At 56.3% G+C, this 12,735-nt stretch overlaps 1 protein-coding gene across 1 annotated transcript in view; it reads right to left on the bottom strand.

The window, feature by feature from the left end:
* Positions 1-12,735, bottom strand: part of DLL3 (delta like canonical Notch ligand 3) — a 125,757-nt gene that overhangs the window by 44,871 nt on the left and 68,151 nt on the right. The window contains exon 7 of the mRNA XM_077840542.1: positions 11,746-12,412. Coding sequence (XP_077696668.1) covers positions 11,746-12,412 — 667 coding nt within the window. The remainder of the gene's footprint in view (positions 1-11,745; positions 12,413-12,735) is intronic.

The following is a 12,735-nucleotide window of genomic DNA, read 5'->3' as shown; positions in this document are numbered from 1 at the left end:
GGGTGCAGGCTCTGGGGTGGGGCTGGGGATGAGGGGCTCAGGGCTGAGACAGAGGATTTGGGGTGGGGGCTCCGACTGGGGGTGCAGGCTCTGGGGTGGGGCCGGGGATGAGGAACTCAGGGCTGGGGCAGAGGGTTGGGATGTGGGGGGCTGAGGGCTTCAGCTAGGGGTGAGGGCTCTGGAGTGGGGATGAGGGGCTCAGGGCTGGGGCACAGGGTTGGGGTGCAGGGGTGTGAGGGCTCCACCTGGGAGTGCAGGCTCTGGGGTGGGGCCGGGGATGAGGAACTCAGGGCTGGGGCAGAGGGTTGGGATGTGGGGGGCTGAGGGCTCCAGCTAGGGGTGCGGGCTCTGGAGTGGGTGTGGGGATGAGGGGTTCAGGGCTGGGGCAGAGGGTTGGGATGTGGGGAAGTGAGGGCTCCAGCTGGGGGTGCGGGCTCTGGGGTGGGAATGAGGGGCTCAGGCAAAGGGGCGGGGTAGAGGGGTGAGGACTCCGGCTGGGGGTGCAGGCTCTGGGGTAGGGCCAGGGATGAGCAGTTTGGGGTGCAGCAGGGTGCTCTGGGGCTACAGCAGGGAGAGAGGACTCCCCCCTAGTTCTTTCTCCCCGCAGCAGCACCTGGGCTGGGCTGGGGGGAGTCACCTCTCCCCGTCACCGCAGCTCCGGGGCTGGGTTTGGGCCGGGATGGGGTAGCCGCGGCAGGTCCAGGGCTGAGTTGGGGCCAGGGCACCCCAGCCATGGCAGGTCTCCGGGGGCAGGGGGTGGGGCGGGGTTGAGTTCGGGCTGCCTTCCCCTGACCCGGCGGGTTCCCTGAGCACCTGTGCAGCTCTAAATAGGCTGCTTCACGGCCGCCTGGCTTACAGGAAACTTCGGTTTCACCTGTATCCAGGCCAATTCCAGCACAAAGAACAACTACATCCACCGAGTCCATAAAGTCGACGATTATGGTCATGCTTTGTATTATTCACTGGGCACCACCTGTGTGCTCAGCCCTGTTCAGAATATGCCAGAAAATGTCATCCCTGAGCCAATGCGTGTAAAATATGTAGCCCTGGAGGAGAGATGGCTCCGATATTTAACTGTGAAGTGGATAGTTCTTGAGCTCACGTTAATCTCTGTGGGTGGAGGTGCCCATGGCCCTAGAAGTTTTACTGGCATAAGGACTAGAAGATTTGACCCTCCAACTTTCTTTCAAGTGGAAGAGCTGCCCAGAGCTCCTTTGCCTGTTTATTTTCCTTTCCTGCCTACAGTGGCCCTGACGTACATCAGAAGCCTCCCTTTTTTTCCCTCAACTTTAAAATGTGGGATTTTCTTGGTGTTTGGTTTTAAATATTCTCCTGGGAGAACGGCAATTCGGTCACTGGTGTGCTGTGGTTAAGAGCCTTCTGGAAAGCAACGAGCCTTAAAACAAAAGTGAAAGGAGTGGTGCCAACTCTCGTGATTTTGTCATGAGTCTCCTTAAAGCCCCAGCTCCTGGAGTCCAGGGGAGACGTGATGATTGCAGCCTTCATTCTTAAAGAAAAATGAAGTTTCTAGCCCTCGTGGCTGCGGAGAAAGCTTCAAAATGCGACCCCAGGGCACCCTACAGGGTCGAACAGCAGGAGGCCAATAAAAAGAACCCCAAAGCCCTTATTTTTACATCATCTCATGATTTTAAAGCCAATCTCGTGATTTTTGGTGCGCCTGATTCATAAGTTTTGCACATTTGGGATGGGCAACACTGTGAAAGTGACTTGAAAGCGTCCCTACGTAAAAGGATAAATGGACACAAGTCAGACATTAGGAATGGCAATATACAAAAACCTGTAGGACACCACTTCAACCTCCCTGCACACACACTAGCAGATGTAAAGGTCGCCATCGTGCAGCAAAAAAACTTCAGGGCCAGACTTCAAAGAGAAACTGCCGAGCTTCAGTTCATCTGCAAATTTGACACCATCAGCTGAGGATTAAACAAAGACAGTGACTGGCTGGCCAACTACACAAGCAGTTTCTCCTCCCTTAGTGTTCGCACCTCAACTGCTAGAAAAGGACCTCGTCTTCCCTGATTGAATTAACCTCGTTAGCCTGAGCCTGATTCTTGCTTGCATATTTGTACCTGCCTCTGGAAATTTCCACTACATGCATCTGACGAAGTGGGTATTCACCCACGAAAGCTTATGCTTCAATACGGTCTATTAGTCTATAAGGTGCCACAGGACTCTCTGCCGCTTTTACAGATCCAGACTAACACGGCCACCCCTCTGATAGTTGAAAGTGTCATTTTCACTCCTGTTTAAGGTCAGTTGCTAGTCTTATTATTTGTAGTGAGGTAACAGCCCTAGAGCCCCAAGCAGGTGCCGTATAAACCCCACGGGGCCTTGCCCGAGGAGGATGTTTCAAAAGTTAAACTATCTGTTCCAAGCTTGGTGAACTGCAAAAAAGCGATAGAAAGTCATCAAGATTTTTCTGCAATTGTTTCAATGGTTGTATTCAAGAGTTAGTAGCAAAGTAAGAATATAGACTCAAATTTTAAACCTAACCAGTGTCCCTTAAGTGACTTGACACAAGACGTGAGAACATGTTAGTGTTAGAGCTGAGTGGGTCTAATATTTGTTGAATTCTCTTTTTTTATATATAAGAATTAGATACAGTACTCCTATCAGCTAATTTCTAAATTATCTGAAAAAACCCCCTAGAGTTTTCAGGTGCCTAAGTAGCCCCTGGTATCGCAGTTAAAGTTGCCGCCCTTCCCCCCAAAAAAATCTGAAATGGCGCCCCTGAACAGGGAACCGCAGCCAATGGGAGCTGCGGGGGTGGTGCCTGCAGGCAGGGGCAGCGTGCATAGCCACCTGGCCGCCCCTGAGCCAAGGAGCTGCTGCCAGACCAGTCGCCGCTTCCAGGAGCTAACCAGCATAAGCACTGCCTGGCCGGAGCCCGCACCCCTCATCACCTCTTGCACCCAAACCCCCTGCCCCATCCCTGAGCCCCTCCACACACCCAAACTCCCTCCCAGAGCCTGTCTCCCAAGCCCCTTCCCGCACCCCAAACCCCCTGCACCAGCCCTGAGCACCCTCCTGCACCCAAACTCCCTCACATGCCTCTCACCCACTCCCGCACCCCTCACCCCCTCCCACAACCCAACTCCATGCCCCAGGCTCAGCTAGGAGCGCCCGGCACTTTCTGAACCTCTCAACCCTACCCTCCAGCACAGATCCCGCACCCCCTCCGGCACCCAAACCCCTTCCCCAGCCTGGGGAAAGTGAGGGTGGGGGAGAGTGAGCGACGGAGGAGGGGGCTGGAGTGAGTGGGGGTGGGGCCTTGGGGAAGGGCTGGGGCAGGGGGCGGGACAAGTGTATTTGGGTTGGTGCGATTAGGCAGTTGGCAACCCTATCCAGCCCTGATCCTGGCCCGCAACACAACACAAACCCTCCAGCTCCCAATCCCAGCCCACTACACAACACAGATCTCCTCCAGCCCCTTATCCCAGCCCACAACACAATGCCCATCCACTCCAACCCCAATCCCGGTCCATAACACGACAGCCCCCCCCCACCCCTTCAGCCCCCAATCCCAGCCCGCAATGCAAGACACACACCCTCCAGCCCCGATCCTGGCCACAGCTAAGGTGGCCAACCCTCCAGGATTGCCCTGGAGTCTCCAGCAATTAGAAATGAATCTTTTAATTAAAGATGTCATGTGATGAAACCTCCAGGAATATGTCCAACCAAAATTGACAACCCTAATCCTCTGGGGTGGATACATGCCTAATAATTCACCAGAGGGTGGCGTGTGAGTCTCTGCCAATAGCCAGTAACCTATTGGCATCGAAGTCATTGCCAGATATACGCAAGGATAATATTTATGGCATTATGTAGCTATACTGGAAATTACGCTCTTAATGTCTTGGAGTGAAGGGAGGGCGCCGGGGGGTGATGTACCTCGGAGATGTTCCTTTCAGGGAGGAGGTAATCGGTTCCTATGTCCCTGTCCGGCCATGTGTCTTGTGCGTCGTACACAGACTGGACACAAGGCTTACACTTTTGGCGGTGAGAGTAATTAACCCAAGGGGCAGGGTGGATTCGCCGCCACCGGCGGTGTTTAAATCAAATCGGGATGTTTTTCTAAACGCTCTGCTCTCGGAATTATTGTGGGGCATTTCTCTGGCCCATCCGATACAGGAGGCCAGCCCAGATGACCACGGTGGCCTTGGAATCTAGGTCTCACCATGGGGGCCAGTTTGCCTACTAAGGCTAATCAAGAGATTGCGAAATCGACAAGAGAGGAAATCTACAGGAAGGAACGATTAGCACGGGGTATGGGGGTGGGGGCTCTGTTCCCAAATAAGGACGAAGGATGGGTCTATATATCTAGGGGTGGCAGGGGGACCCCCTGAATCCTTCACCAAGGAGGCCAACTGGCCACACGGTTCTCTCACAAGCACTAGTGAGTCCAATGTTATTAGCCAGGAGAGTAGCTTGGTAATTACGTCTAGGCTACAGACTGCACCTTGTGATTTTATTTGAAGCGTAGCGGTTTTGTTTCCGATTCTTCCACTTGCTGCTCCTTGAGTCTCTAGGTTTGCTAAATAAACGTATACTCGGTTTCACAGAACATCGCCCCAGGGGACGGGTGGGGTAGAGTTGCCAACTTTCCCAAACCGGACGCCCCCGCTCTGCCCCCAAGGCCCTTCCCCCTCCTCCGCCCCCTCCCCTGAGGACCCGCCCCTGCTCACTTCTCTCCCCTCCAATCAATCAAACCACCACCACCTAAGCCCCAAAGCAGGTATTACTGAGGAAAATGACACGTTCCCTCCTACCCCTCTTTCAATCTTAACCATTATCACAACACGGTCTGAGGAAAGGAGGGAGGTGAAGATTTGCTGCAATACTGGGGCGACCAGACGGCAAGTGTGAAAAATCAGAACAGGAGAGGGAGGTTTAATAAGTGCCTATAGAAGACAAAGCCCCAAATATCAGGGCTATCCCTATAAAATCAGAGCAGCTGGTCACCCTATGCAATATTTGTCTGGGAACTGTCAAGAAGTTGCTCACAACTGTTGTAGTAAGTACCATTACCTACATCCCTAACACTGCACCGAACCAGAAATGCTAGAGCAAAGAAGAGGGAAGAGACTGCTCTCACAACAACCCTTCAACAGAGAACTGCTGGGATACTGATAGTTACTACACAGGGTACTGGCCCCATACTTCGTACTGGACACAAATCAGACATCAAGAATTGTAACATTCAAAAACCAGTAGGAGAGCACTTCACTCTCCCTGGACACTCAATAACAGACTTAAAAGTGGCAATTCTTCAACAAAAAAACTTCAAAAACAGACTTCAACGAGAAACTGCGGAACTGGAATTAATTTGCAAACTGGACACCATCAAATTAGGCCTGAATAAAGACTGAGAGTGGATGGGTCACTACAAAAAGTAATTTTTCCTCTGCTGATACTCATACCTTCTTGTCAACTGTTGGAAATGGGCGACGACCACCTTGATTGCGTTGGCCTTGTTAGCACTACAAAAGTAATTTTCCCTCTCTTGATATTCACCCTTCTTGTCAACTGTTGGGAATGGGCCACATCCACCCTAACTGAATTGGCCTCGTTAGCACTGACCCTCCACTTGGTAAGGCAACTCCCATCTTTTTATATATATATATATATACACACACACACACACACACACACACACACACACACACTGCTTACTGTATTTTTCACTCCATGCATCTGATGAAGTGGTAAGTGATAAGCCCACGAAAGCTTATGCCCAAATAAATGTGTTCGTCTCTAAGGTGCCCCAAGGACTCCTCGTTTTTGCTGATACAGACTAACACGCGACCCCTCTGAAACCTACACAAGGCACTGTGCAGCATGAAATATCCAAGCAGAAAATGCATTTCAACCACAGAAGCCTGCTCTGATTCCCCCTCTCCCCTCCGTACAACGAAAGCAAAACATGAACTTTGGCAGGCTGCATTTTCATTTTGGCTGAAAAGTCCAGTCTTGCCCCCTCCTCTATTCAAAGAGCCAGTGCCCGAGCCTCACCTTCACCAAAACCGCACTTCGATCCAGTGAACCGTTCCTCTCAACCGAGATCGCGGTGCTGGACAGAGAAAAGGTCCATGGCTCAAGGAGGCAAGTCCCGTAAATAACCCCAATCAGGCAGCGGGTATTTAGGACCCTCTTTAAGATGCATCAGGGAGGGAGGAGGGACGAATGCAGGGAGAAGGAGAGATACTGACTCTACTGAGCTAAATCTCCAGTGTCCCCCCCCTCCCCCCCCGCAAAAAAGGGTCCTCAAAAAGTTAGAGCTTTAAATAAGATCCAATACTGACGCCCACAGACACATATACACACCAGAGGCCAAGATGCAGCACATAGTAATTCCAGGCTGTTGGGATTTTTGGGGGCGGGGGGTGGGGAGAGATTGTGGTCTTCGTGTTTCTCCTGGAGAAATGAGAGGGAGGGGAGCTGGCTCTAGGTCCTACGGCGGGAGGGGGAGGGTTGCTCGGGCAGGGTGCATGCCTGGCAAGGAGGGGTGAGGCTTAGAGCCAAGCTGGCCCCATTGAGTGCGTGGGGTTTTGCAGCCGCAGGGGATGGCTGGGGACACAGCGGCTCCAGGCTGCGCGCGCAGGGTCGAAAGCGAGGTGAAACACTGCTTGCAGCCTGCTCTCCCTGCCAGGGGGCCAGTGGAGCCCCTGCACCTGGGGGAGCAGGGATCCTCCTGCCAGGGCTGAGTGGGAACCCCCTTCCCCGCAAGCTGGCCCGGGCACTGGGCACAGCAGGTGCGCAGGGAGAGCGCGCCCTGACCCAGCTACTCACCCAGGCATGGTGGGAGCTGGCAGTGGGAACCCCCTTCCCCGCGGGCTGGCCCGGGCTCCAGGCAGGGGGCACAGCAGGTGCGCGGGGGGGCGCGCCCTGACCCAGCTACTCACCCAGGCATGGTGGGAGCTGGCAGTGGGAGGGTGGGGGTGCTGCTCCTGGGCGCACTCTCGCTGTCCATCCCTGGGGTTGCTGCCACCGCCGAGGTGGCTGCCGCTGGAAGAGCCGGAGAGGGTGGCTCTGGCGGCGTGAGGGGGGAGCCGACGCACACTGGGGGGGAGGATTGTGGTGGCTTGGCCACTTGCTGCCCCCCACTGTTGGCTCTGTGCCATGATCCTCTCGCAGCACCTCCCTGCCTGTCATCCGCTTCCTCGACCCCAGTTGTTCCGGCGCCCCGGCAGGCAGTAACCGGACTTTGGGTGTCCGGTCGGTTGTTTCTGACTGGACACGGTCAGGTGCCCTTTTCGACTGGACTTTCCGGTCAAAAACCGGACACCTGGCAGCCCTAGTGTGTGGAGCGGCGCAGAGAACCGAGGCGGAACCAGCAAGCTGGGACGACCTGTTTCTTTGGGAGCAGAGGAGCTGTAAATACTGCAAGTGTCCAGCGGACTGGGGGCTGGACTCTCCAGGGGGGTGCGCGGAGGGCTCAGGGCTGAGCACAGGGACCTGCAGAGGGACGGCAAGCGCTTGAGTTGCCACTGGCCGGCGGAGTCGGGGACTTGAGCCCCGGCAGGCCCTGACAATGCTCCCTCGCACTAAGCATGAGTAGTAGCGAGGTGCCGCACAGCCCTGGGTACCCCAGGGAAGCCTGGTGGGGGGGCTCCTTAGGGGACGCTTCAACGGAAATAAAGCACCCCCGCTAAAACTCACTGTGTGCCCCGGACGCTCGGTCTTTGCAGCATGGCTGGAGGAGGAACGGAGCCGGCTCCGGGGGGAGATGAATTCTAGGCCTGCAGAGAATGCCGATCCCAGGCCGTCCCAACGAGCAAGCCCCAGCCCGGCTGCCTGCGTAGCCCCAGAGAGCCACGTAGCTCACACGCTGCTTAGAGACGCACAGGAACAAACCACGGGCCTCAGCTCAGCCCCCGGAGCCAGGTGCTGATGGAGAGATGCTGGCCCCCGTGGAGGGCTGGTCCAAAGCTGACAGGGAACCACCAGGGGTGGCGGGGCTGGTGTCCCATCAGGCCCCTAGCAAGACGCTGCTTTGGGGGCTGGCTCGAGGCCAGCTCCAGGCGCCTCACCAATGCTCTCTAGGCACCCGGTCACAAACGCCCTTTGAGCACCCCCTGGCCCCACTGTACAGACAGGAAACTGGGACATGCGAAGAACGTGACTTGAACACCATCAACCGGGGACTCAGAGGCAGAAGAGAACCCAGGAGTTCTGATTCCCAGCCCCCCTGCTCCAACCACTAGACCCCACTCCCCACCCAGAGCTGGGGATAGAACCCCAGGGTCCCACTGCACAATGCTCCCTTTCTTAAACATCCCTGCTCCGTGCTTCGGCAAACAAAGCTGCTCAAACATCTGATGGTGTTGCGCCTTCTGGGGCTCAGCCGTCCAGCATCCATCATCTCCGCCCTGCATCCCGGGGGACCCCCTGCCTTATACTTTCTGCTAGCAGAGGGCAGAATCCCGTCATGGAGGCTGGGCACACAAACTGCCCCCTGGCCACCCATCTGGTGCCTGCTGCCAATACGGGGGAGCAGCCGGGTAACCCCCACTGGCACAGCCAAGCTGCCCCACTCCTCCCGCGGCTCCCGGCCCCAGCAATTCCCTCTGTCGCTGCATCGCACGTGGCTACGACCGCCAATGGCACAGGCCACAGGCTACTGCCAAGGAGATACAAGGAGATGCAGCCCAGCGGCAGTCTCTTCCCCCGCCCCCCCCCCCCGCACAATCAGGGCTACAAGGTGGAAGAGAAACCTTGGCTGGGACAAACCCAAAGCGTTTGGCTTTGAACATACCCTTCCCAGAGGAGCAAAGCCCCAAACTGCTCAGCACACAAGCCCTCCTGCTGCTCAGGGCCCACAGAGAGGGGTTAAGGTATATGGGGGAGACACTCCAATGCTGCCACTTATTTTAGATCCAGTGCCCCTAAGCATCAGGATCAAGGATTCACATCTCTCTCAGTCCGATACAGCGGCCAACCTGCCAGCGTTGATGGATGGAGGGTCGCAGCGCCACCAGGAGGCAGGGGAGCATTGCTATCCCGCTGGTAAACCGAGGCCCACGGCGACTGCCACTGATTTGTCTGGAGCAACTCAGAGGCAGGAAATGAACCCAGGTCTCCCGTGTTCCAGGCCAGCCTGCCTTCCCCTTGCGGGTTGAATCGGGACTCTTAGACTAGCAGGAGCTGGGGTCATTCGGCCACAGCAGCTGGGAAAGGACCTGCCTCCTTGTCATTCCCAGGCAATACACAAGCACCCGTGCCGCTGTTCTTCTCGGCCGTGTAATTCCAGCAAGTCTGCCAAGTAAACCCCTATCTGGTTACAGCCTCGTGAGAGCATCAAAGCTTCACGCTTGGACCTTCACAGGCACGCAGCTCGGACCCTCCTGCTCCACAAGCCCAGCTCTGCCCCTGCCCCTCTGCGCTGCTCGGCCTAAAGGAGACACTCTGCATGCACTAGAGGGTTTATGACCCACGGCTGGGCAGCTCCGATTGCATCCAGTAGGGGGCAGGGCTGAAACACACTCAAGGAAGCAGATTGCGCAGATGCTGCCGCCTTCGACTGGCTGGAATCAGAACAGCTCTGCTGTGTGTCATAGACCCCTATACCACTACTAGGGATTCTCCTTGCGCTCAAGGAGTGATGGGGGGTGCTCTCAGAGCAACAATTGACTTGATGGGCTTCTAACATCTCTTAACTACTATGCCTGATATTTAAGCCCCATTCAATCCACATCCCTTAGCAAGTGCAGGGTCCCTCTATACCGCGCATTCTCCAAGCCTGTGTCCAGCGGGATTTTAATCCGCACTCGCACCCCGTCCATTATGAAGCCCATTCCCGGCCCAGCGGATCTCAGATTCAAGCAGCTCGTCCTGAGCGCCAGCTTGTCATTTTGCTTTCCCCCGTCTCATCCCGTCAATACTGCTGCCCAGGACAGAGCTGCGGTGAGGCCATTCAGACGCACTCCTTCACCAGAGGGAAAACCCCCACGCCTTGCTCTAAATGTCAATTATAATTTGTATACATAGACCAACTCTTTTTACATGGCCTGAGACCTTCCACGGCTGCTAGAACCGATAGGCAAAATTCCCCCATCTTCATTACAAACGTCTCATCTGCCCGGAGAGCCCTCAGCCCCAGTTGCAAACTCTGCAGGTGATTCCCCATGCACCAGACGGCCCCGCAATGTGCAGAGTTGCAACAGGGGGAGGACTTCGCTGCTGCGTGCCGATTTCAGCCCCCGCGGGGCAGAGATCCGAATGGCAAGGGACTGAATTCACGGGCCAGTCAATCAATAGGGCACTGCAGTCAGTATGCCAGTGCAGATCTCAAATGCAGTGGAGTGATTCCACTGAGTGCAGTGCCATGCTGATTGCACAAGGCAGTGAAATCAGCGCACTGCAGTCAAGATCTGCACTGGCCTGCAGTGCAAATACTGAATCACCACCCTACACTGCAGAGAACACCCCACGGAGATCTGCAGTGCCCGATTCCCTGCCCCGATTCCAGCTGAGCACGCCATAGGGACATAGTGCAAGATTCTGTCCTGGTGCAACTCTCATTGACATCAGCAGAAGCTGAGCCCTCTTACACCAGGGCTGGATTTGACCCAGGCCGCTAGATCCTGATTAACAGAAGTGCTGACCACCTGGACCGCCCCTTTATTTCAGCTCGAGTTGGGAGCACCCAGCCATTCTGAGCGCCAGGCTTTGGAGCATGGTGAATGACCGATGTCTGTGAAGATATCTGGAAATCCACCCCAAATGGCCAGCGACTGCAGCATGGCCACTGAATTGCACTGAGTTGCCAAAAGAAAAGGAGGACTTGTGGCACCTTAGAGACTAACCAATTTATTTGAGCATGAGCTTTCGTGAGCTTCAGCTCACTTCATCGGATGCATGCAGTGGAAAACACAGTGGGGAGATTTTATAGACACAGAGAACATGAAACAATGGGTGTTACCATACACACCATAACGAGAGTGATCAGGTAAGGTGAGCTATTACCAGCAGGAGAGCGGGGTGGGGGGGAGGGGGAAACCTTTCGTAGTGATAATCAAGGTGGGCCATTTCCAGCAGTTGACAAGAACGCCTGAGGAACAGCAGGGGAGGGGGAAATAAACATGGGGAAATAGTTTTACTTTGTGTAATGACCCATCCACTCCCAGGCTTTATTCAAGCCTAAGTTAACTGTATCCAGTTTGCAAATTAATTCCAATTCAAATCTCCCCACTGTATTTTCCACTACATGCATCCGATGAAGTGGGTTGTAGCTCACGAAAGCTTATGCTCAAATAAATGGGTTCGTCTCTAAGGTGCCCCAAGTCCTCCTGCTCTTTTTGCGGATACAGACGAACACGGCGGCTGCTCTGAAACCAGCCATTGGGTGGCCAGCGATTGCAACGCAGGTGCCGAAGCACGCCGGCTTCCGAAACCACGCACTGCATCACCAGGGACTGCAGCACCTCCGCGGCTTTCAGAAATTCATGCGCCGAATGGCTGGCTGATTTCAGAAATCACGCACCCGGTTGGCAAGGATTGCCGCCGCCCGCCCCACTGGTTTCAGACATCACGCCTTGACTTGCCAACAACCGCACCGCACCCCTTGATTTGCACCGATTCGCCGACGCCTGCCCCGCACCAATCCGGAGTCGCCGCGCCGATTCCAGCGAACGCAGAACCCGCAAGCGCCAACCGGGGGAAGGGGAGCTGGGCCCAGACCCGCCGGGAGATGCAAGGGAAAGGAGCTCCCAGGTCACTTACTTCTCCGGCTTCTTCTTGCAGGTGGCGTCCCCGCTGAGATCCAGCAGCTTCCGCTTGCAGTTGAACTTGTCCCGGAGGCCGTCACTGCCAAACTTGGGCTCTTTGTTGGGCACCTTGAACCGCCCGGGTGCAACGAGGAACCCTTCCCTCTCCTTCAGGTTGTTGATGGTGTCCAGGTCATTCCGCACGGTGCCCTTCACCGCCTTGCGGCCCTGCCTCATCTGCCGCAGCACCGCCAGGGCTGCGCACACCCCCAGGGCCAGGGTCACCAGCCCCAGGGCGAAGGAGACGGCCAGGGCCATCGGGAAGGGGTCGTCGGCCGCCAGCCGCCGGCTGCTGGCCGGGGTGGGGCTCTGCACCTTGAACTCGCAGCTGGGGCCCATGTAGCCGGCGGAGCACTCGCAGACGTGGCCGGAGAAGTGGGTGTAGCAGGTGCCGCTGTTGAGACAGGGGCTGGAGCCGCAGGCGTCCACACGCACGCTGCAGTCCTTGCCGCCGTAGCCCAGGGTGCAGGAGCAGGTGTAGCTGTCGGCCCCGTCCAGGCAGGTGCCGCCGTTGACGCAGGGGTTGCAAGCGCAGTCGTCAATGTTGCGCTCGCAGCGGGTGCCGGCGAAGCCCGGCCGGCACTTGCAGAGCACCCGGCGGCCCACGTCCAGGCAGAGGCCACCTAGGAGGAAGCGACGGAGCGAGTCAGGGGGGTGGGGGGGTGCCCGGCCCCGGCTGAGCCTGGGATAGATTTGGCGGGCACGGGCACAGGCATGGGGCCAAAGGCAGGGGACAGGACCGTGGATGCCCCAGGGTCAGACTCTTCTAGCTCCAATCCGGGATCAGGGCCCCGTTGCGCTTGGAACATGGAGTAACGCCACCCACCCAGGGCACCTCCCACCCAGACCATTCCCCGCCCCGGCAGGGACCCGGGCACTGTGGGCACCTCGGACTCTCCTGGGCTCTGCCTTCGGCCTCCCGAGGACTGAAATGAATCAGTCTCAC

This window comes from Eretmochelys imbricata, chromosome 23, assembly GCF_965152235.1.
Source record: "Eretmochelys imbricata isolate rEreImb1 chromosome 23, rEreImb1.hap1, whole genome shotgun sequence".
Lineage (NCBI taxonomy): Eukaryota > Metazoa > Chordata > Testudines > Cheloniidae > Eretmochelys > Eretmochelys imbricata.
Note: the sequence above shows the minus strand (reverse complement) of the source record. Positions and strands in the feature narration are given on the sequence as shown.